Consider the following 25360-nt stretch of genomic DNA (forward strand, 5'->3'; position numbering starts at 1 on the left):
TGATCGACCACGATATTCGTCATCACAGCGGTCAAAACGTTGTGGACCCACGAGGTGCAACCAAGAGAGTCCACAAAAAATTTTGACCACGTTGGTGACGACTGAATATCGTTATCGATAAGAATACAGACCACGTTAAACCACTGCCGATTTTTTTTAACCACATTTTTTTAATCGCAATATTGCGCGTGATACGTTGCGTGACAAGCTGACGCGGGCAGCGTCGTCTGTACTCTAATCGACAACGGTAAATTGTTAATTGACCAATCAGATTGCAACATTACTGCCAATTGTGGTAAAAAATATATATTGTTACTCCATAAGGCTTCTTTTTGGGAGGAGATTCTTCTGCCCCCAGACAGATGTATCATAAAACAGGGGATGTAAAGCTACACTCATATCCGTCCATATGACAACAGAAAGGTTTATAAAAAGTGCATATCTCACTCCTTCCTCCGCCTGATCTGCAGTGGATGGCCGTTCAAAGTAACAGCTCCGTAGCAATTCGTCTTCATCCTCCTCTTCTCCATCGTATGTCTGGTCGTAATAAGCCATGGCTTCCAGTATTTCTTCATCCATCGTGAACAAAATCGTCTGTTAAAAGGCATAGAGAGTAATTTCGAAACACAGCTATCTCAAATACTGCAAGTGGGTACAATCCGCGGGTAAATAAAGAAAACTGAGACAAAGGTTTTTCGTACCAAGTGAGATGATACCTAAACATGAAACCCCCATTGCAAATTTGAAGCGTAATAAAAAAAAAGGGTTGAATGCGCAATAGAACAGCCAAGAAAACCTTTTGCTCAAAGAGAACAGCGTCATACACTTGCAGCAAAGAAAACACGAGATGCGGCAAAAAAAAAGACTTTACGTAAGTAACATAACGCAACTGAAAAGTATGACTTTCCATTGAGTTTTCGACAATCCTTTTGTCGTGCGAAGGGCACTATAATTCCATGGATACGAACGATGTAAATGTTCAATACCAAATGAAACCAACGATCAGAGAAAACGTTAAAGATAGAAAGTTTTGAAAACAGCTGTTTTTATTTGATACCACATAACTGGTTACTTACGTCGCCAAAGGCATAATCAGCTCCAAGAATACCACTAGCGCTGCAGATTTAAAAGAGCGCAACCGTGATTACAAAAAATGAACATTACATTCTGTTTAGACAGGAGGATAGTCCTGACACTCGGATAAACATGCAATTGTCGTAGAGAAAAAGAGAAATAGACTGTGTTAAAGTAACTCAAAGAGCTTTTCGTTCTACTGTCGTAAAAACCGAAATCAAAGTTATCTCAGCGGCCAGTCCGAACAAAAGTAGATATAACAAGGAACTATACAAATTTCCTGAAGCGTGATAATTATAAGTGACCAAATCGCAAATGGTTAAAGTTTAGCGTCTGACTGGTTGAGAAGGTAAGCGTCAAAAACAAAACTGATGCAATCCAGGATTTCTTTCGATACTCAAAAGAAAACTCCCCTTCGTCACGAAATATCAAGTTTCCTGCATCTTCGCACAAAAAAAATCGAGTTCGTAACATAACTTAGTCACAGACAGCCACATCATAGACAGGTCTACGTTTCTCTTTTCTTTCTTTCTTGTGTCAAGAAAAACGCATAACAAAACAGGTCTCCCGAGTAAAAACCACAAATATTTGTCCAACACAAAAGAAGAGCAAACAGTACCGCGCTATTTCTCCCTGAAATATCAGACTTCCATCAAGGGTCATGTCAATACATCGTACTCCTCTGAAGGAATGAATTCTCGATTTATTGTAATTCTGAAGGGACGAAAGACATTACTGAGTTAACTACTTTCTGACAACAAAATTATGTTCGCGCTAAACGGATTCAGTCCGTGCCCAGCACCCGTTAACGTATCTCTGTAGACAGAAAACTCCAGGATCATGGCGATAATGCTAGTTAAATTAAGCAATATATTTTAACGACGAAATCCTGCATTGTATGAACAGCTTACCCATATTCTTATCATAGCAATCCTTATGCTGTCAGCAAAAGTAACACTTATACCATGTTTTCCTCCAGGTGTGAACGGAGCCAGCCAAAGATGCATATCATCTCTGTTCAACAAAATGTAATAATGCGATAAGTTCCCCACCATATTTCCTATTAGCAAGTACAACCAGACAATCGCGTGACGTGCTGAGAAAAGTAACTCTTTACCTGGTGCGAAAAACCCCATCAATAAGATTGGTGACTACTCTTGGATCATTACCGTATTCGGGAAGGATGTTAATATCTGGAGGATCTGCCGTGATCTAAAAGGTAAATCATAATTTCACATATCTTGCAAAGTAAAGACCTATAGCTGCAATGGAGAATTGTACACTTTCACCATGTCTATTTGTGTAAATGTTATAACAACAACTACCCGAGTCAGGAGCTTAACATGACATTACAGCAAGCCTCCCTCCATATAAGAATTTATCTATTATTCCATATGCGAGTTCCTCGCACTTCATCAATTGTTTCTTTGTATCCTACAACTCAGGAAGAATCCTGTACATAATTTTAAATATAGTCAGACTCGCGATGCGCGAGTTTTTTCTAATTTTTCTTTCACTCAAACCTTGTACCATTACTCACTGAGGTAAAAAATACTCTTTAAGGTGGCAAATTTATATTTTCAACTTAGTTGATAAAACCAAATTACCTGGTTACCCTCACTTACGACGGACCACAGTTTCTTTAGAAGCTTGCCCCCTTTTACAAATACTTAGTTCGCCAATAAGACAGTCGCTAACCTCTACAATTTCTGCAGGTTTGCCGCAATCCGTAAACACCTCAATTCCATTGAGTCCCACATAGTTTCTGTCTCCCCAGGTATTCTTGATGTGGATCACCAACTGCTGTCCTTTGGGAAGTGTGGGAATCTCTAAATCAGTCAAACCGCTGACAAAACAAAAGTCAGAGTGGTAATGATCATTACAACAGCAAAAAAGAATAATAAACTCAACTTCTGAAATTTAAGAAAAACGCCAGGGGGGGGGGGGAAGGAGGATTTTTGAGGGGGCGATCAAATGGTTTTCAGGGGGAACGGGGGAGGGAAAATCAGTCCTCACCGACGGAGTCTTAAGAGGGACTATAGAAAATTGACTGCTAATTAACTGTCCATGAGGGGGGGGGGAGGGTAGGATCGTAAGAATAATACAGAGCCTTATAGGGGAATCTGGTAAACTTTAACATGACACAACCCCCTCCCCCCCGGTGATAAATAATAACCAGCGCCTTCGTTATTTTTCTTTCATATGTGACATTTGTACTTCAAACAAGAAATTAGAAATTAAATTTAATATTTAAGGTACCTCTCGTCTGTCTCCTTGGAGTGTTCTGATATTGGCTGAAAATGTTCTTCTTTTTTTGATAATAGCTCATCTAGGGCATCGCCTGAAAGAAACAATGACAAAAGATGCTAATTCTCACAACAATCTACACAGATTAGTTACATTTTCACCCCCACACCTTACCCTAGCAACTCCGCCAAATGCAGCAATCTAAATTCAGTGAACTCCCTATTTGGCTGAAGGAGAGTGTACATACAACAACTTACCATGATTTTCCAGATCAAGATCCTTTGTTATCCGTCCTCTGTGTGATTTCTCAAACAAAGACAACAAACTCCACGATTCCTCCAGACTCAAATTCTGCTGTCTGTGACGAAAAAAAATTAAAATTGATTGAATGTAGGCGGTGAGAGTGTCTTATTCTCAGGTGTTTCCAGCCCACCTAACACAAGCATGAGATACCATCATGCGGGTAACTGAATCAAAACTTCATTTAATATCTCACGAGATGACGACAGCTTACGAGCTAAGGGAGTCTTCGCGCGAGAGCTTTGCTCGGTCTCCATATCACGAAGCGACTAGTCCATAGCAGTTTACCCCTTCACATTTCTTCATCTTTCCCTGCCTTCAAGGAGGGGGGGAGGGGGGGGGGAGAAGGCGGTTCGGAGGTACTGTTAGAGTAATTTATCTTGCAAATAACACAAGAGCATAACACAATCGCCGACCTCAGACCTTCCTGCCCAGAGTCCAGCGTTAATAGTAAGGCCATCGCATGGGAAAGGTTTTTATTACTATTTTCTAAATTTACCTTCTCCACGTGGCTCGTGCATTCTTCGCATCATGAAGTGCACTCGACTCTTCTGTTCCCACTTCAGTTAACTCTTTTTCGTCCTCTTTTCTCCTCGCTGAGCCAGTACGACTTTTTCCTTCCTGCACAGAAGAACACATTAATGTTAAGTAAACAACAGGTTGCAGATAAGACATGCCCCCTCGATGAGTCATCCCTAAACTGATTCTAAGCCTGCACTTCCACATAGTACTCGACAGTTTGTGCAAAATGAATGTCATACCCCATTTTGTGGAGACTCTTCATGATAGTTAAAATCCAAAAATAATCAGAGCTAGCCTGTGGTTACTGAGCGGTGCTGTAGTCGTGTACTATAAACACACTTTTAAAAGGACTGTCGCGTCTCTGCTTCATGGAAACCCTCTTTTTTAACCTTTCAGTACGCAGACAGGCTGAGGGTATGAGTTTTCGGGTGGTCCAAATGTACATCGCTCTGATAATGGCATACTTACTGACTGACCAGCCTTGCCATCCAAACAAGTCGGGAGACATTCATCCCTGAGAAAAAAACATGGTACTGTTAAACTATTTAAGTTTACCATTATATGTAAGGATTTTGCATAAGATTGGTTGACAGGATCACGTGATTTTTCCTGAGCTAATTTACAGTAAAGTAAGGCAAAACCAATGTATTTCTGTAGTACTGACGTCACTCATGGGAAAATTGCACTTCCCACTAAGTACTTTCGTATTCCCAAAAGAACAGTGGAAATGCTCATTCTATCAATTTCTTGAGAGCAAATACAAGGCTACACAAGCATACTGAAAACGTATCAACTTAATCACTCCAGAAACTCTTACGATTGGCCCTGAGAATTAATATTACTTTGCAGTGTTTGCACACATACTTGTCAAGAAATTCACTAGGTAATGACTCGGACTTATCACTGGCCCCAGGAGTGCTGGATCTGCGTCCACTTGATGGTCTCGAATGAGGCTTCTCATTCTTGAACAGATCATCCGATGCTTGTCGAACATCTGTCAAGCTGTTACTTCTTCCTGGATCAACACCTGCAAAAAAATTTAAACTTCATTTACTCACGAATTCTTAGCAACAAATAAACTTTATTGTTCCACAGTACAGGCTAACCCGAATCAATCTTTTCCCGAGTGTCCTCGTTGCCTTGGCCAGCGGTTCGGGGATAGAGACTCTGGTCATATCCAAAGAGAAAAATCTTCGCATATCCAGGAATGAATAACTCCAGTTCCGGAATTGGATTACTCCAAAGCCTTCCGTCCTTAAGACGCTGGACAAGAGTCATGGACGCTCTGGAAAAGAGCTTAAACCTGATCGTACTAATTAAGCAACAGAGGCTAAAATAGCTTCATCCGGCTGAAAAGCTGGTGAAAAATCTGGCAGAAGAAAAATCATTCAATCACTAACCTGAATCATTCTCAAGCCAGATGGGTCTAGATTTTGATCTTGAAGATGAACGGGATGAAGAACTGTAAGTAGATAGGAAAATACATAAGCATGACAAGGTGCTAGAGAGATAGACGCACCCACAGGTAAAAGTCGAAACTAGAGAGTAACCTCTAGGACCACACCAGAAAGAAGAAATTCCTTGTCTTTCGCTCTCACCCAGATTTGTCTTTCTTCTTACTCGACCCTAACCACGGTGGCTTGTTTGGTAACACAGAACCAGCCACAGCGTTTCCCCTTAAAAGAAAAAAGAAAGGTCACCCATGTGATTTGTCAATAACAAAATATTTGTAAGGTAACAGAGTTTTTCATTTGATACACGTAACTTTAGTTGACTTCAGCTGCAGATAAGTCCTATCGAACCAAATTTTGTCCAATCAGGGCTCGACACCAACGGTAGCCAACTAGCCACAGACTAGTAGAAATTCAAATGAATAAAGGCTGATAGTTTCGAAAGAAACTGTTTGGGGCTGCGTCGGTGGGGGTAACGAAATAACTTGGATATTTCAACAAAGTTGAAGTGGTAAATTGGCCACCGTAACGATTACAAAAGCTGACGTTTCGAGCGTTAGCCCTTCGTCGGAGCGAATAGAGGAATTGTGGGTTGTGTGTGCTTTTAAAGGCAGAGAATGGAGCTACTTCAAAACGATCCAGAGACAAGCACTATCTTTTCGCAACCTCCGCTCATTTTATTCAAACGCGACAAAAACATAGGCAAATTTTTGGTCAGAAGTTCTTTTCAGACTAATGACCAACCAGGCACTTTTAAATGCGCTCGTGTACGATGCAAAACGTGTCTTTTCATTCACAACACTGATAAAATATCGGGACCTCAACGATCCATTAAGATCACCGATCACTTCACGTGCACCTCCGTCAATGTAATCTATTGCATAACTTGCACTTATTGCAAAAAGATATACATCGGCGAAACAGGCAGAAGACTAGGTGACCGATTCCGAGAACACCTTCGAGACGTGGAAAGGAATGACAAGGACACATCGAAACCAGTCGCTAGACATTTAAATTTACCTAATCATTCTAAGCAACATATTGCAATCTGCGGTCTTTCCTTACACTTAGGTAGCACGGAAAGCCGTAAAAATCCTGAACAAAAGCTCATCTTTCAAACCGGCAGTCTAAATCCCACAAGGATCAACGAACGCTTTTCATTTCCACTAATTTATTCTTGTTTTTCTCGTTGCCATGTTCCCACCAATAACGTAGCACCATTCTCTGCCTTTAAAAGCACACACAACCAACAATTCCTCTATTCGCTCCGACGAAGGGCTAACGCTCAAAACGTCAGCTTTTGTAATCGTTACGGTGGCCAATTTACCACTTCAACTTTGTTGATATATCCAAGTTATTTAGTAGAAATTCAGTTTGGCTGGTGGTTTTCGATTTCCACTAGCCAATCTGGCTAGTAAACAAACTGAAATTGTTGTAACATGTAAGTTGCCACTTGGCAAGTAAGTTGAAAAGTTAGTGTCGAGCCCTGCTAACTCACTACAACAAGACTACTTGTGGTCAGCGTTTTCTCTCTTAGTCAGACCATCCCCCAAAACCTGATTCCTTCTAATCTTTTTTCCTGTCTGAAACCTTCCCTCATATAAAGAGATGAGCGGACTGCAAACTGTCGACGCTTGATTGAATACAAGTCACGAGAAAAATAACTGAGACAAAGCGCCTTAAAATAATCAGTGCATCTAGCAGCCGCAAATAAAGTCAAGTTTAACCCTTTAGACCATAACATCAGCATGTATATTCTCCATACTGTTCTCTCTAAGTTTCCTTGTTGCTAACAAGGAGAATTCATTCAACAATTAAGATCTTCTTTAGTCGGTAATCATTTCAGTTATTCTAGTGATCTTAATGTTTTATTCAAAGATGATACTGTAAGGAGAAATTAGATGTTGGTCAGTCTTAAGGGTACAAGGGTTAATAGAGTGTGTGTCTAACACCTTATGCCGCTCTGTCAACTTACCTCACAGAATCACTGGTCACATCCGAAGTCTCAAGAGCTTCTGAGGATGAAAGATTTGGAGTCGAACTTGACCTAATAGCAGAGGAAAATCCAAGATCAAAAATCAAAGTTGCAGCAATTTAAGCCGCTCTTGACTCTTGCTCCTGAACGAGTAAGGGGATACACCATTTTCATCGGATAAAAGTACACATATACAGACACACTACGCAAAGTTTGGTAAAAATAGCGGCGCAAGTTTACTCTCTAAGAACGACCTTACGCACACAACCCAAGCCCGTGTTTATGATCTTTTTAGTGAGTCACCCTTCCCCAAAAAGCAGTATTTCCTCCCTCTGGGTGGAGACCGTATTATGAATATCAACTGCATTAAAATCAAGAAAACGCGAACATTTACCTGGTAACAAGGGATTCCTCCTCAAGATTCTTATTACTCGATGTCAAGTCCGCAGCTAAGAGAGACCTGAGGTTTTTCTCCTTCGATCTAGATACCAAAACAATAGTCGCTTTTAATATTCAGTTCCTAAATAAATCATTAGTTCTCCACATTTCAGTGTGATCTCACATGGACTATATGCTAGCACAAAGAACTGCTCGTTGTCTTATTGAACTTGTATACATAATGCACATGCCGGTTCTTACTTCACTTTCCTTTGTCTTTAGATCTGTGGTAGTGGTGCGATAATGACACAAGCAAACAACATTTGAACCAAGGATAAAAACTGGACCACAAGATATACATGCACGCGAAAGTCAGTTGTAAAGGATTTATCACGCTTCGGCCAAATTAATGCGTTTCAAGGTATCCGTTTTCGTCTCAACCAAAAGGAAACAAAATATCTAGCCCACGGCGACGTCTTCGTTTTATTTTCTCGAGTCTAAACCAATGCGCTGTGTCCATTTTAAGAAACGACAGTATCTTAATAAAGACTACTGTATCTAGCTTTTTTTTTTTTTTTTTTTTTTCATCATATCAACACTAGAAGTACTGGAAACGTTTCCGCGCATTTTACGGTGGATGACACGCGGAAAAGCATCAATAGGTCTGCATTTTCAAACGAAAACGCATTATTCGAGACAGGACAATAGTTAGCAACGCAAAAGCTAATGCAAACCTGGTAAATTTCGGTCTGATCTCATGCGGGAGATGCAAAAACAGAGCTTCATTTCCTTAAACTTTTACAAAGTATAGTGACCTAAAACTTCTCACTTGTCTTGTCCCTGTTGTTGTTGGCCTGCCTTACTCTCTTCTGCTGATTTTTCCTGTCGATGTGGTCTTGGAGATTTTGGGTACATCCGTGGAGACTCTGGAGGTTTTGGTATCTTGTCATGTTCTTTAGAATGTTTGCCATCTTTAACACGTCTGAAGAAAAAGCAGATGGAAACAAGTAACCTTAAACCTGTCTATGGTAATGACATCGGGCAGCGATGCTAGTCTACAATAACAACAAGTGTGATAGATTCTACAAGTTGGCCACGCACTGTGTGCAACTTTTTCGTTCTTACCAGATGCACGGAAACATAGAATCTATTTGTCAAAGGGTACTTTAGAAACCAACACAGAAATGTGCATTACCTTTCATTTTTGTATTGCCCAACACTATCAGCCTTGATATCACGCTCTTTTCCTTGTGGATCTTCCTCAGTTGATGATTTTAATAACACTGTTTTGCTTCTGCTCACATCATGTTCAGAATTATCATCACACTTAACAGCAGCGCCCCTCTCTTTATTCTCCTCTTTTTGTCCATCGACAGATCTTCTCAATACCACAGTTTCACTTCTAATTATAGGTTCCGGATCCTTTATAGGCAAAGTATATCAAATTTATGAACAACAATCAACTAGAAAAGTGCGCATGGCTCACTTATTTTACCGCACGGAGAATAATACCCCTCGTGGTCTTTATTTGTAAGCAAAGGTAAACGTCTTGAACCAAAATGCATTGGCTAACTTTATCGCAGTGTTCACAAATTTCTCACAAAATTAAAATGAGTACAAAAACGTAGTGAGGTATGTCATGGACCAAAAATCTCAGACAAAGTTGTCTGGATGAATGTAGCTTTAAAGCAGATGAGAAAGTTCGCGTAAAAAAAATGTTTAACCTCTAGGAAATTAATGGATATAGATTTGTCTATGATAGTAGTTTGCATATGCCTCTTCTCTTACTTCGGTCTAAAAGATAGATTGCATTTACGTGAAAACTAATGGCGCTCATCAATTCACCTGTGCCTGTTCCTTGTTTCCTGCTGATTGTTCATTTGTGTGGGTAAGATTGATAACTTTGCCGTAATCAAACACCTGATTACCACATCCCTGCAATAAAAGAAAGTTTTCAGTTCAATCCTACATTATCCTGTTCAGCTATCCAAGTACATGCTTATTTAGCAGACAACATTTGCCAAAAACTTTCAAAAGTAAAACAAAACTTCACTCACTTTGTCAATAACTCCTTCCCACACAAGCTCCCCTCCAACGAAAATTCTCACATCTTTAGCTCCGATATTAAGTTCCTTAAAAAAGTGATAAATACATGAACAATTCAAGAAGGAAAGATTCTAAGAAAGGGCGATACTTATAGCAATGGTTCACTGTAAAACTCAGTACTGGGTAACAACATAAGCTTCTCAATTGAAATCAGAGAAATATGTCTTGAAGTCGTTAAAGGTTTTTACGATTAAAGATTGGTTCAGTTATTTCCGAGATAAAGTAAGGATACGAGGAATCAAACCTCGGACCTTTGGTTTCACGGCACGATGCTCTACCATTGAGTTACAGAGAACTCAAAGGTGGGCTGCAATTGCAGACAAAACTTTCGTCTGAGACAACTAAGCGGAACGTACTTTTTTCAATCTAGGCTCATCTATCATACTTTTCCTTTCCCCTTTTCCCTCTTTCAATGTTGTTTCATTTGCAATTTCTCTTAGGAAAACATATTTTGGGGACAAAAACGCTAAAAAAAAAAAAAAGGGAGAGGTGAGAAGGACATCTACTTTAGTCAAGCAGTAAGATTTGAGGAGAGCTGTCATATGCTTGAACAAATAGTCAATACGTTTTGCCCGGATTGTGAGCCACTACACGTAGCCGTTCACATGTCACAAGCATCCTCTTTACTGCTAGGACCAGCAGTGTTGAAAGGATTATGAGAAACTAAGTAGAGACACCTGGTTAGCTTTTTCATACTCCTACGCGTGTCAAATGTTTAACATAATCACTTCTTGTCTTACATCTGTTTTAATCTTTTTTTCTTTCACTTTAAAGACGGGGAAAACAACATTTTTTCCCATACAGGTAGGTGGACAAGTCAATTAGGATGAAACAATAACAGTCTATGTTGTTTCGTTGCGCGGAACTACAAGTAACAAAATGTTCAGAACGCGGTGCCAAATGACTAACCTTGATGCCTCTGTTATAATTCCAGACAGAAATTTTTGACAATCCATGAGATTCAAGACTGGTAGTATCACCACTAGGCAGGTGAAACACTAATTCAACTGGATGTTTACTTTCAAACCCACATGACCACATGTACCGACCTTTAATTGTCTGAGAAAAAAACAGTAACATTCAGAATTAATTCACCACCAGCATGTAGATGTATTCAGCTATCGCAAAGGGCCCATTTGTGAGACAAAAAGGAACGCTTATACAGTAGTTTTAAGAGCACCCTACAACAATTGGCTTACAGTACAATCAAGTAAGATAAACACTAAGTAAAACATATTTACCTTTGTTTTGCCATTGGTTAAGTTACCAAGAACACCTCCGTCTCCAACATGGCCTGACAAACTAACATTGTGCTCATCATAAGGAATCATGTTACCTTCTAAATCGAAGAACTGAATCTGAAGAACAAAGAATTTACGTAAAGAGAAAACAAACCACCAGATTAGTTAATTTGGTAATATCAACTAAGTTGAAATTGTAAATTGGCCACCGTAAAGAGTTAAAAAGCTGACGCTTCGAGCGTTAGCCCTCCGTAACTCCTAATTAACAGCGAATAATTATGGCGTTGTTATTAAAAGTAACGACAATAATACAAGCGAAGGAAACTAACAAACCTCTGTTAGTCCAACATAACTTGAGTTTCCCCAGTTTGAAATAATCTCAAAGTAGACATCTAGTCCCTCTTCGTTTTCAACTTTATTATTTTTAGCATCTTCCAGTGAATCCATCACACTGAGATCCTAGAGGATAATACAAAATATACCGTTTGCTGTTCAAGGGCAAGCGAAAACGTGGAGTCAAGCCACTTAACTGTACATGCAGGAACAGAACCAACTAATGAACAACACTGAAAGTCATTTCCCTCCCTAGCAAACTGCCAGATTGGGTACCCCTTAACGAGACAAGAGAATACACATCCTCAGTACCTGGGACTGACTCTCGATGGATGAAGATTTTGTCACAGGTGAAAATGGTACGGTGGCCTTCATTGGGGAAGGTCGAGAAGGTGAAGGACTGGGTACTTTTAAAGGAGCCTTGCATTCCAGTTTGGACAGAAGCTCTATCAAACTTTGCTGTTGCCTGCAGGTGAAAAATCAAGACCTCTTTGTCACTTTGGTAAATGTTTGTCCAAGTGGTTACATCATGACCTGATATTTTACTTCCTCTGTTATTATATGTTGAGTAGCAACGTTTCCAATGATAAGCTTACAACATTTATGGCAAAAGTGAAGAACAGTTCCCAAAAGATACTGTCGGCCGACAGTTGGCAGACAGCCAACAGGTCTTTTTTAGCATTAAAATACAAGTTAGGTGGTAGGTAAATACAACAATTGGTTCGTTTGGCCGGCTGTCAGTACTGTGTCGGCCAACTGTCAGCCGATCACGGGGGCTATTGTTCACTTTTACTACATTCATAATATAGACACTGAATCTAACTCCTTTTAATACTTAGTAATACTGTAGGGTCAAATAACTGATTGCCATAACTTTTGATCGCCATAAACAAGTAGGCCAAACTCAAATTAGATATGAATATAAATTGGCCATTTACCTTGCATCCATTTTTCTGACTTTCTCTGTGACAAGAGCGATGGTATCATCAGTTTTCAAAGGAAAGGAAGCCAATGATGATGGTCTTTTAACCTCATGTAATGGTGTGCTGGATAGGTTCTAGGAAAAGGCAAAAACAAAATCTCAAGCAAAATCTGTATGATCAAATCTCAATCTAAATCAATACTGAATGACTCTCAATAGTAAACTAACTACAAAATCTCAATTATTGCAACTCAAAATTAATGGCTTGCCAATCATTCAGGAAAATCACTGCTAATGATTCAAAAATATCATTTCTAATGCTGTTTCAGTTCCCCTTAATGAAAGCCCTGTTAACTTTGCAACTTACCTTAGATCTTACTGGAGCTGTCTGAGAGCCAGAAGCTTTTGATTCTAAAAAATGATAAAGAAGGGTTAATAAATAATTAATATTTAGTTATCTGACCATCTCATGACACAACATTTTAACACCAGTATCATTTAAGGTGGCTCATACTAGTTTCCTCGCACGGGGAACAGATAACTCTTGCGTCACGTGCGAGACAAACATGCGAAAGAAGCGCAAGATTAAGACGAAAATTTAAAACAAAGATGGCGGCGCGAGGATTTTTTTTCTACTTATGCGAGAAGTTTACCTAAGAGCTTGTATTTGATGTGTTGAGCAGCCACTGTGAATGCAGGAGATAGAAACTAAGATAAACAAGACGATTTTCAAAGAAGTAAGGGTTGCTTCACTTCACATTTAAAAGAAATATTCAACCGATATGAAATCTTGCGACGGCGAAAAAAGAACTCAAGTGAAGGATAATCTACCTGAAATGGAAGAAGACTTTGAAACTTCAAGGAATAACATTGGAAGGAATCATTAGAAAAAAACTAGAAAATTTTATGGAAGGAAGTTTGCGATGTGTGAAAATTGCCTTTTATTCTAGATTTTCTGAAATTCCACTCCGTAGAATTTTTTAAAACTCTTTGTGCATTTTCCTTTTCAAGTGCCAAAAGCAATCACTGAAAAAAATCACGGGGTCACCGGGTTAGTTTTCGAATTATTTCAGCCACAAGCTAAAAAATGTGTTCTAATAAGCCTATGAAAGCGTTGCCATGGAAACTGCTAATGACGAAATGACACCTATTTTTGGATAACCAATTATTATATAATTCAACCCCGTAAAAGTGTTCAACTTGCCTCGGTCAGTCTTTCTGTTGTATTCTTTCAAAGTTACAAACCATCAAAAAGATGAAAACCGGTACGAGCCACCTTAAGTCAGAAAATGTGTAGTTTGAACTCAAATGGAGCTAAACGTAGTTTAAAACTAAGTTAAACAAGGCAATTCACTCATTGGCTTTAAAGGGCCCCAGAGAGGTCCAGAGGCATTGCATGAGCTTTTATTCAATTTAATTTGCTAATTTTTTTGTTTTGTTCACATTTCATTGCTAATACCAGATTTTTTAAAGTGATATTATTTAAAACCCTTTAAATCTCATGAGTGACCAAGAGAGAATTTCTCCTTACAATATCAATACAATATCAAGCAGACAAGTAATGAGAACACTGAGAGAAAAATATAAACTAGGGGACAAGTAGTTGATCCAATACCAAATTTTTCAAATTAATTCTATTATAAGAATTGTCTGTCAGACAGTAAGGAAAGTTACTATTGAGGTCATGGGAGTAAAGGGTTAAAAATATTGTGGTGTTATAATCTCTCACCTATTGTCTGATTCTCTTCAGCCATTGCTTTAAAAATCTCTACTGCATTGTCATCCAATTTATCCTTAGGTTCCATTCTTCTTGTTGCAGACAAAGGTCTACTCTTCTTTTCTGAAGCTAGAACAGAAATTAAACAAGAAACAAGGTTGCACATAGTTGATTTACATTCTCTGAATAGTTATCTTTCTTAACTGGTATAGCGCCGGACTGTTGTGCGGGAGGTCGAGAGTTCAAATCTGGCTGGACCAACAATCAGGGTCTTTAAATAACTGAGTAGAAATTGCTGCCTTTGTAATAATTTCTGCAAATGGTTAGACTTTCTAGTCTTCTCGGATAGGGACGAGAAATGAAGGTCCCGTATCACAACCCCTTATATGTGACTTAAATTTGTGGGACGTTAAAGAACCCACACATTCCTTGAAAAGAGTAGGGCACGTAGTGCCCGGTGTTGTGGTCTATCTTTGTGTAGTGTCTATCCAGGGTGAATTGGGGGGAGGGGTGGTGCCTCACATGGACCTTGTGTTCCGTTCACATTAACCCTTCCGGGTCTAGTCACACCCGGTAAAGCCGTTAAAACTAAAACTAAAAACTAAAACTATGTCACAATACAGGCCTGCTCATTGATTTAATTGAAATTATCAAGTTGAATGTGTTCATGAAAAAACTACTTTTACACCGAGAAGATGACGAAACAGAGAATTCTGAGCATAGCTGGCACACAGAGAGAGTCAACCTGTTTGGAATTTGCCACTAGCATAAAGATACCATTTGGACACATGACTCTTTTGAACTGATCATAGCAGTGACCAGGACACTTATCACATTTGAACCTACCAAAGGGCATAGCTTACCACCAAATGCAATTTCTCTGTAGCTTAAAAATACAGTGTCCCACCAAGAAATCAGAGGGTCTGAAGTTCACATCTTTCTGGGGAAACTCAATCAAGAGAGTGATTTATAAAAAAAAAAAAGAAGAACTTAGTTCTTTACCTGATGTCAGGGTTACTTCTTGATTTTGTGATTCATGTTTTTCTGATCTAAAAAGTTGAAATCAATTAATTTTGTGTTCATACAACAAATGATGTTTTGCCAATTATCAGATTAACATTAGTTTTGAATTAATCTTACTTACATAAATCAAGAATTAAACTCATCAAAAAATAATGTTGAACTTCAGAGGTCCCTTCAATGCAGTAAGACCTGGAGCTCAGAAAATCCCACTGATGGTAACCATGTGGCATTAACCAACCATTACTGTTGCACTGAAATTTCACTGGAATACTACACCAACCCTCCTTTTTTACCTACAACATAGGTGGGGGAGTGAGGTAGAAATGCAACAGCTGATAAAAGCTGTAAATGTGAAATGATCCACAAAGATTAGTAAAGTAAAGCAAGCCACATATACAATCACATGCATCTGCTCCTGAAGTCTCTGTGGTCACCCTGTACAATGCCTGTTTGCATAGAATGCAGCCGCTGGTCACAACCCTGGTCTTAAGGTCAACCTTAACCATAGTACAATTAGCTATATCAAATTAATTATCGTTACAATTATTATTTTTGCTCTTGGGAATCATAACTTTAAAAAAAAATACTTGTTACTTGCTAATTAACTAGTAATTACTTATAAATCAACTTGATTAGAAAATCAAAGCACTCACCTCTTTTGTTGTTTAGCATAAGATCTGTCATCTTTGGGTGAAAAGTGTTCTATGCTGTCATAATGATCGGCATTCTTCTTTCGCCTTTGATAAGGAAGCAAAATTATGGAAATAATTCATTTCATAAAGACTGTCAATTGAAATCTTTATACAGGGGAAATTAAGGGTAATGCAGAAAATTTATTTTATGTGTGCAGGCAAAAAATTAATAACTAAAAGTGAAAAACTAATTTTTAGGTCACCTCACTCAATTTTCTTTTACAAGATAATACGGAACACTTTTTAATAACTTGAGGCATTTTCAAAATTCATGACTGACTTTTGCAATCACTGACACAAAACAATGATCATTAATTAAAAGTAAAAAAACATTCTGACATATCACATAACAGACATGCCTGTGGGACAACGATTCCTTACTCTGTATAAATATAATCAATCACACAATGTTTTTCCACAAGGAAAAGTAAACATTACCCGTAACTTCATAACCATCTTAAGAGATAGCAAATGATGCCTACCTTGTTGCTGACAAGTTTCTTTCTTTTCTTTTCACTAAAATCAAATGAATATAAATGGGGGCATTCAGCAAACAGAATTATCACATTTAACAACAAGAACAGCCCCGGTAGAAATGGCTAAGTTTAAATGCAGTAAAGAATGACGTTTATGGAGGTAAAAGCTGTCAAAAATTTCAATCATTATGGGTGTGTCTTGACAGTAAGTTTAATTTTGAAGGCAGAACTTTTATAGAGCCATATGCATATGGCTATGCAATAATTTGGCTCAACATCAGTTTAAAAGATAGCCTGCTTGCAGGCAGTAGGCTGTAGATTCAGCGCAGCAAATATTCAGTCACCATATTGGATGGGTAGAAGATTTGGGACGAGTGACAAAGCAAGGGGAAGGGGTTTTTCTTTGTTTTCCTGGTTTTTCTCTCCTTTGCTCCTTCCCCTTGCTTTGTCACTTGTCCTGGATCTTCCAGCTGCCCAATATGGCAATCAAATATTCACCACGCTAAATCTTGCACCTAAAAACACAAACTACCACCTGCATAAGCAGGCTATTACAGGTAAAGGACATTAAACTTCAGATAAAACTTCCTTGCATGTCTCTCTTTGCTTAGTTTCTACTCTGTGCGCAATTGTGTTAAAGTTAAAGTTAATTGAGGACTGGAGGGCTATGCTCGTTAAAGGGGAATTAGTTGCGGTAGTCTCAATGGATATTTCTAAGGCTTTTGATGTTATTCAACACAATCTACTTTTAGCAAAACTCAAAGCTTATGGTGTGGGAGAGAGAAGTTTAGCACTCTTCAAGGATTATTTTTTGGGGAGACAGCAGAGAGTCAAGATTGGGGACACCTTTTCCAGTTGGAAAGCTGTTAAAAGAGGAGTTCCACAAGGAAGTGTTTTGGGGCCTGTGTTTTTTAATATATTCATCGACGACTTGTTTTACTCGGTTATGCAAGGTAAGTTTCACACATATGCGGATGATCATCAGTTATACTCTTCTGATGTTGACCCAGTAGCTCTAGAAAACTGTATTTGTCGGGAAGTGAGAGTTGCAAATAAGTGGTATCGCAGCAATGGAATGATTGTAAATGAGACAAAACACCAGGCTATAGTCTTAGGAAAAACAGGCCATTCCTTCTCTTTTCCATTAAAAGATTCTTTGGATATATTTGGAATAAATATTGACAATAGGTTGCGTTTTGATAATTATATATCAACTATTTGTAAGAAGATAAATGGCCAGTTCAATGTAATACTAAGATTTTGTAATCTTATCTCTAAAGATACTCTATTAAGATTCTATAAGGCTTTTATTATGCCACATTTTAACTATTGTTCGTCTGTATGGCACTTTAGTAGTGCGCGTAGTACTGAGAAGATAGATACTTTAAACAAGTGAATTCTTAGAGTTATCTTACAGGATTATAATTCTCCCTATGACTCTCTACTTTGCAAAGTTAACTCTAAATCTCTGTATAAAAGACGCCTTCAGACTTTCTTAATTATATTGTACAAGAGCTTGTTTTTTAACTGCTATCCAGGCTATCTAAGGAATATGTTTAGTTTCCGGTCTGTATCCTATAATCTTCGCGGAAATTATATTTTGTCTCTACCGTCTACAAAAACTACTACTTAAGGTCTTCACTCCTTTTCATATATGGCTTCAAAACTATGGAACTCTTTTCCGGAATCTTTTAGAACATCTGACTTTTCTGATTTCAAGCGCAAGATTCTACAGTATGACTCTTTCTCATAGTTAAATTTTAGAATGTTACATTTTACATTTTAATAGTATTTAGAATTATACTTGTAACTCGAGGATACCAGCTTATTCTTTAGCTACTCCAACTTCGAGATTAAATAAAGTATATGTATGTATGTATGTTTGTATGTATGTATGTATGTATGTATGTATGTATGTATGTGTTTGCTAACAACACTCATACATACTCACCTGTTGATGATGAAAAACTAAGAACAAGATCCTCAACTGGATTCTCTGATTCATTTCTAAGCTTTTTACTTCTTTGATGAGGTCTTTTCTCATGGCCATCAGAAGTCACGGAAAAATCTCTATTTTTCACAGAATTATTTTTTCCATGGCCAGAGTCAACTAATGAGGTTTTCCCAAACCCCACACTCTCTGAAATGCTGCAGCCAGTGTTTGTAGAGCTTTCCACTTCATGTTGTCTTTTGTCTGGTGTACTTGTCAACTGTGGAAGTCTTTCTAACACAGCTGCATCATGGAGATTTAAACTACTATTTGCCTCTTCCAGTTCTTCTTCAATTTCATCCTCATTGTCATTATCAATGTTATTGTTGTTGGTATTTTCTTCTTTTGTTTCTTCCTCTATTCTCTGAGGTGCAAAAAGCATGTTAAGAGATTTCTTTCTTCCTAACTCTGGAAAGTTGTGAAGTCACTACCCATTTTGATTCTGCAAAATTGATATTTATCTAATACAAGACCTATTATACAATTCATGTTCGTTAAGGGAATAGGGAGATCACTGCAGTAATGCGCTTTTAATTCATATCAAGAAGGTAGAATAAATTATACAAAAATCCTTTGCAAAAAATTAATGTTACATGTGGCTTGAATCATGTAGAGTTCTGCAAAGTGAACAAAGTCAGTAAGAGTTACTGTGACAGTTGGTACCTTTTTGGCTGCTTCAATGCTTTCCTTTATTGATTCATCAGCTTCCAGAGACTTACGAAGTGTCTAATGTCATAAGGAAATGAAAAAATACTTACTAAAGATACATGTGATATAATAATTAAAAATTTAAATAAAGCAAAGTATTTCCCAAATAGTTCAGATATAACTATCCACAGAAGTAGTGTTTTCTTAACCTCAACATCATTGAAACTGAGAGTAAGTTCATCTACTTCATCGTCATTGTCATCATCATCATCATCATCATTGTTGTTTAACTCTAACTCATCTTGATCACTTAGATCATTATCAGCAACATCCTAAAGTGATGAGGGCACACAGAATTAATGACCATTCTATGGAATTGTACATCAATAACGGAACACATTCTGATTCTGTAATTGGTCAAGTTTAATACAAAAAATTAATATGTAACTATCATTATCTAATTACCAAGTAACACATTTCAAACATTTTAGTCATCAGAAAGAAAAAATGGAATGTGAAATATCTACACACACTTGTACAGGCATTCTCTCACCTGATCAGAGGCACTGTCACTACTGTCCACAGCTACAGATTCAAAGTCTTCACTGTATTTACCAGTAATCCTCCCTAACAATAGCAAGTCTATTTTGTGAATGTGATGGTCTCCACCCATGACAAGTTTGCATGGTTTCTTTCAGTCGGTGAGAACATCAGTTTGCAAGGTCAAGACTCTTCACAGTAATACATACGGGAATTTTTTTCCTCAACTCAAGAAGCACTTGTCTGACCATGCAAACATAAACAATTTCTTATCATCATTTACCTACTCTCACTTTTGTATATGACTTGAAAATAAAATCACAAACAATGATCATTAAAAAAATGCACCTTTTAGGTGTAGATCTTTTGTTGCGGTTGTATTTGAGAATTATTTTAAAATCTGATTTCAACTTATCCATTCACTGGTTTCCAATTGTGGATGTATTCCTTCAAAATTTAGCTGATTAGAAGTAGAAAAGATCTTCAAAACCACTTTGCCTTTCATATCATTTCTCCTATTGATTCAGAAGTGAACGTTTAAGATTATTTTTATTTGAACTATGAGTAACCATACAAACACTGTTCATGGTTCTTAAACCCAAAATAATGTCAACATCAATTTGTTCATCAATCTAAAATATACCTGGTGCCTTCAATCTCACACTCTTTCCTCCCTCAGTTTTTATTTGAATTGAATCCTATTGAGAGAGATCAATTACATGGATATTAATAAACCCAGTGGGAACTATTTGCCAGATTGCTTTTGAAATGAAGAAGAAGAAGAAAACTTTATTTAACGAGGGTAAAACACATTGATTACTGATCACCCAATAGTTTTCATAATGGCCCTCCTGAAATGATCCCTCTTGAAATGATTCAGTTAATTCTGGATCATACCTGTAGTCAAGTCATCACCGGGAACAAGCAGTGTTAGAGCCCAGGCTGAATCATTTTTCACAAGACACAAAGGTGTTTCAGGAAAATTTCAACAAATTGTTGGCAAAGGGGGTAGTGTCTAGTTCTTGAGGGAAAGCAATAATCCTCATTGCTAATGTGGGATAGAATACTGTTACAGTAACAGTTATAGCAATATCCAATTAGACTTGAAAGATTGCAACACAGTCATTCTGTAACTGAAAGACATTTTGAGACTCTGTCAGCAAGGGGTCTCCCTGGGACAGACAGATTGTTAATACCCCTTGCATGGTTTCTATGGAGACCAACTGAGCTAAACCTTGCATCTAATGGTACATGTATATCTCCATTATGCCAAATTTTTTCATCTTGCCAAAACTGAAGGACGACCAACAATTTCAGACTATAATACATCAAATTTATATCCTTAGTTGCTCATGGTTTTGAGGACACTGCAGCTACCATAAGTATTTTGTATAATAGTTCTGAAGTTGATGACTGGACAGTCTACATACATATTTCCAGCCTTTTCTTGTACTAGGAGTGGGATCTGGAGCTGTTTTCACTCTGACATCCCTGGAATAGAAAAGTACATTTATCTTTGGTTAATTCTCCCATGACAGTAAATAATGTTATTGTGTTGTAACTTTTTAAAGGCTATGTTTTCGATACTGAAAATGTTATTCAAGTCCTTAAAACTAACTGAAGTAGGAACCAAATCTACTTTTACAAATTTTGTGAACTTTAGGTAATGTTTAATGGAGATTTATTGTTATCCCAGAAAAAAATAATAATTCCATTTTAATTACTGTTAAGGGATTGATTTAGTTTTCCTTTAGTCATTATACTTGTTAATTTTGACTTTTCATAGGGGTTCCAGATTAAAACAAAACATGAAACCCATATTTGTAGCTAGTTATTTTACACACAATTGATACCAGAACAGTTTTATTTAATTTAATAATAACAAGTCCTTATAGTCCTTATCACCTGGATTCAGCCTCTCTTTCTAATGTTTCCAGTTCATGTTGTAAATTCTTTTTTCTTTCTCGATATGCATCTGGACAAGGAATGAAAAGAAAGAACAACATCAGTTATGCTGACTCAAAAAGTAGACTACCTGTAATATGACAGGTGACTTTAAAGTAAACAGAATATCATCTTACACCCCGCTTTAAATACCTTAACTTGATAGCAGCTGATCATTTAAAAAAAAAAAAAAAGATCGATCCCTCAAATTCCTAAACTAAATTATGCATAAATAAGATAAAAGTGGCTATTTACATACATACATACATACATACATACATACATACATACATACATACATACATACATACATACATACATACATACATACATACATTAGTTGACCACTCCCCATGGGGGCTTTTCAGGGTCAATTCCCACCCATCCCACCCCAGGGGAGGACATCCACGACACAGTAATCTTGTGCGTGGGAAATTAACATCTCCTACCCCTAACCCTGCAGGAGACGGGGCCTACGGTTTATTTGTCCATATCTGAAGACTAGAATATCTATCCATTTCTTGATTATAGAAAGGTAGCAAATTCTCCCCACTTATTTTAAGACCATGAGTATCGGTCCGGCCACAACAAAGCACACCTTACTTAGAATTTATTTAACATGTAATTCAATAAAAATATTTCACCTCCAGCTGTTTTTGTGTGCCTTGATGAACTGCGTGACTTTGCTCTGGAATAAGCTTGGCCAAGCCCTACATTGGCACCATTGACATATAAAGAGAAGCCTTGTTCCTTTTTCTCCAATTCAATCTGTTGCTCATTCTTCTCCTTTAGTTTCTTAAGAAGTCTGTAAAGAAAGAGAAGGAAGAAATCTGCCTTTAATTATGAAATTCACTCGTAACAAAGTAAATAGAATTAAATGGTATTTTTTTTCTGACTGGTAGAGGTAATTCTGAGTGGTATCAATTGAAAATGGAATAAGCTTAAACAGAGGCACCAAGCTCTAATTACATCCAGCATCACATCCAACCTGTTCAGTTTCAAAAGAGATTGAGAAATATAATATAAAGGGGTTTCCTTCAAGTGCACTAAAAGTTGCTTGCCTGTTGAGCCAATTTACCAGTGTCCTGGACGAGAAGATGGAATTTTTTCCTAGCCCTGTTACGGTACTTTACTCTACATCATTAGGTGCAGGTTTGAGCCATGAAATTTCTCTGCTAGAAAATGGTCCTTTTATCTTTTTCATAACATATATTCTTGTCAGTTTAAAATTAAATTTCTTGTTGCCCAAACTCTTTTCAACCTGGATGTGCCACTTATGGTGGTCAAGAAAGAAAATTTTGAGCAATTAGACCACAAGGATAAATATTTAAGATGACTTGTATTTTATGTATTACCTGTATATTATATGGCAGACCTTGTTGTAGGCCTTTATTTCAGCTTTGCAAATAAGACACGAAGTACATTATTTCAAAGGTTCAGTATGCACACTTAAACATATCAAAATTACAAGAAATCTGTACTTTCAAAAAGATAAAAGGACCATTTGCTAGCACACAATATTTCAAAGCAGAAGAGCACTGTGTCATGGCATAGGAGGTTGCTGAAGTTGCACAATATTTCATAACTTTATGACAGATTCTCTCTATTTACAGTCAGTGGCTCTTAAACTACCTATTTCTCTGCTGCAGCAAAAGCAAATATTCTTCATACTCTGGACGGACTTCTTCTTTTGCAGATGTAACCTGGTTAACAGTAAAAAACCACAATTAAAAATAGATCATGCAAGACCATAACAAAAAATTGACTAGAACATTAAAGGTAACTTATCTCAAATATCACATTCCTGATGTTAGTTCTTACATTTTTACCAGTAATTACCAGACAGAAAAGACCTTCATGAAAAAGGAATATAGTAAACCTGATGTTCTTTGATATGCAAAACTCAATCAATAAAATACCTCTTCTCTAAGCTTTCCTTGCTTTCCTCTTGATTTATCCCACTTTCCATGATAATCTTATAAATCAAAAAGTCAAACAATAAGCCAAAGTTTACAGAGGATTTTTTGGTTACTGTTTGAATCCTGTGTTCTTAACTTATTGGCAAACCAGAGCAGACAAGGTGGATATCACAATTATCAATTTTGGTCTTAAAGTGGTTTTTGATTTATTTTAGACTTCAAAAAATGGGTGTCCTCCTCTTTTTTCTCATTTTGAAGGACCTACCCTTCATCTTAATCCATAAAAATTAAAAAAAAAAAAAAAAAACCTGGCCGATGCACAGCCGCCTTCCTCATCCTTAGTCAATAACACATAGAGAGTCAGACACTCCATGTACTTGTACTGTATTTGCATAATAGGTCAAAGTGGCCATATTCCCAATAAATCCTATTTGAACAATAATTCCAAATACCCTAGGAGAGTTATTATCAACCCTTACACTTCTGTTTTAAGCAATTTTACTATTTATTCTTCCACCTGCCAGACATCTCCAATATTACGATAACAAAAAACTAATTTCCAATTAATATTCATTTTTGACTGTACTTTCATCACAAACTCATCAACAATCACATTGCAACACTTCTGCAAATCTCCATGAGTGACCAAATGAGGACTTTCTCATCACATTATCAGTAAATGTTTTAAGATAGTCGCCAGAAGAAACAAAAACCAGAGGATGTTGCGATTGAGTAAACATGGTGTTATCCTCAACGACACAGACCATAAATATATTCATGCCTTTCCTTTCAGTAACCTGTGATGAGTGAATTGGTGAAAACGCAGGTTCGTTGACCCATGGACACTGGCAGATGGCACTTTAAAGCCAGCTAACAGCTACTGAATTCAGTGGATTCCCATTATCTAAAGCCTCCTGGGAACCACCAAACTATGGCTCGAGTTGTCGGGTATTAAAGGTATGACAGGGTAACTGACTCTGACCTAAGTCTGCCCACTAAGAGCCCAATGTGCAACACAACGCGAGCGAGGAGATCTCAGAGTTTCAAGATAAAAGGATTATTCTGCTCAAAGATCAAACATCAATGAAACCACGTCAATAAAGGACAAGTGACTGGTCTTTACAACCCCACATATACAACTTATACAGAATGAGGACTAATTACTCTGTAAATAACGCAATATGGATCGCTCGGGGAACAGAAATGCGGTATAAAGTCAAAAACACAAATTTCCTAACTTTAAAATCTTCATCAAAGCGAGTAAAGAACTGTATTATACACTTTCCACAAGGAAAGTAAAATGTATACATCGTATATGTGAAACCACGGAAACAGAATAAGTTTTCCACTCATTTAGCACAAAATATCCAGCTGTCATTGACACAGATTTTCAATTTACAAGACTTGCCTTCCATGCCTTGGCTTGGAGTTTCCAAAATCTAGAAGATTATCTGAGTCTTTCTGTTTTTCTGGCAATATTTATCATCGCGAACTGAAAAAAATTGACGCCAAATTTTCCAAAACACTTACAATATTCGCGGTGATTTACCTATGGCTAGGTTACCAAGTATTCTAGTGCATTTTGGGAAATCTTAGAAATCCCGTGACTTCTCGCACCGTCTGCGCGTTGTCCCGTTCTCTAGCGCCTCTCAGAGGACAAATTATCGAAAGTAAAACGAATATGATTGACAGAAAGAATGTGCATTAAAAAAGTCATAGAGTAACTTTTGAACGAGTGTCGGAGATATTCTAGGAGTGAAGAGTGAAAGTTGCTTATGACGCTGTGGTGCTGCATCGGTGGGTCTTACAAAAATTAATAGTGTAATTTGGCCACCGCAACGAATTTCTATAGCTGGCGTTTT

At 37.6% G+C, this 25360-nt stretch overlaps 1 protein-coding gene and 1 pseudogene across 2 annotated transcripts in view; one reads left to right on the plus strand and one right to left on the minus strand.

Annotated features, from left to right (window-relative positions):
* The window catches only part of LOC111333283 (katanin-interacting protein), a 35193-nt gene extending 10130 nt beyond the window's left edge, over positions 1–25063 (minus strand). Inside the window, exons 1-40 of the mRNA XM_088735962.1 lie at positions 24907–25063; positions 23499–23554; positions 23212–23282; positions 22224–22384; positions 21541–21610; positions 21066–21126; positions 20279–20333; positions 19649–19722; positions 19305–19427; positions 19111–19173; positions 18409–18811; positions 16464–16497; positions 15943–16026; positions 15269–15315; positions 14279–14395; positions 12917–12960; positions 12566–12684; positions 11940–12093; positions 11628–11753; positions 11295–11411; positions 10963–11112; positions 10005–10079; positions 9793–9882; positions 9143–9369; positions 8777–8929; positions 7964–8050; positions 7570–7641; positions 5742–5819; positions 5544–5605; positions 5008–5170; positions 4612–4657; positions 4121–4242; positions 3579–3679; positions 3334–3415; positions 2773–2920; positions 2192–2286; positions 1986–2088; positions 1694–1788; positions 1077–1116; positions 448–594 (exon numbers count right to left, since the gene is read on the minus strand). Of these exons, the coding sequence (XP_088592088.1) occupies positions 448–594; positions 1077–1116; positions 1694–1788; positions 1986–2088; positions 2192–2286; positions 2773–2920; positions 3334–3415; positions 3579–3679; positions 4121–4242; positions 4612–4657; positions 5008–5170; positions 5544–5605; positions 5742–5819; positions 7570–7641; positions 7964–8050; positions 8777–8929; positions 9143–9369; positions 9793–9882; positions 10005–10079; positions 10963–11112; positions 11295–11411; positions 11628–11753; positions 11940–12093; positions 12566–12684; positions 12917–12960; positions 14279–14395; positions 15269–15315; positions 15943–16026; positions 16464–16497; positions 18409–18811; positions 19111–19173; positions 19305–19427; positions 19649–19722; positions 20279–20333; positions 21066–21126; positions 21541–21610; positions 22224–22384; positions 23212–23282; positions 23499–23554; positions 24907–24913 (4122 nt within the window). The 5' untranslated portion in view covers positions 24914–25063. The remainder of the gene's footprint in view (positions 1–447; positions 595–1076; positions 1117–1693; positions 1789–1985; positions 2089–2191; positions 2287–2772; positions 2921–3333; positions 3416–3578; positions 3680–4120; positions 4243–4611; positions 4658–5007; positions 5171–5543; positions 5606–5741; positions 5820–7569; positions 7642–7963; positions 8051–8776; positions 8930–9142; positions 9370–9792; positions 9883–10004; positions 10080–10962; positions 11113–11294; positions 11412–11627; positions 11754–11939; positions 12094–12565; positions 12685–12916; positions 12961–14278; positions 14396–15268; positions 15316–15942; positions 16027–16463; positions 16498–18408; positions 18812–19110; positions 19174–19304; positions 19428–19648; positions 19723–20278; positions 20334–21065; positions 21127–21540; positions 21611–22223; positions 22385–23211; positions 23283–23498; positions 23555–24906) is intronic.
* LOC148721943 (uncharacterized) overlaps positions 1–25360 on the plus strand; it is a 547091-nt pseudogene that overhangs the window by 287805 nt on the left and 233926 nt on the right. The window lies entirely within an intron of this gene.

Source organism: Stylophora pistillata, chromosome 10, assembly GCF_964205215.1.
Source record: "Stylophora pistillata chromosome 10, jaStyPist1.2, whole genome shotgun sequence".
NCBI classification, from domain to species: domain Eukaryota; kingdom Metazoa; phylum Cnidaria; class Anthozoa; order Scleractinia; family Pocilloporidae; genus Stylophora; species Stylophora pistillata.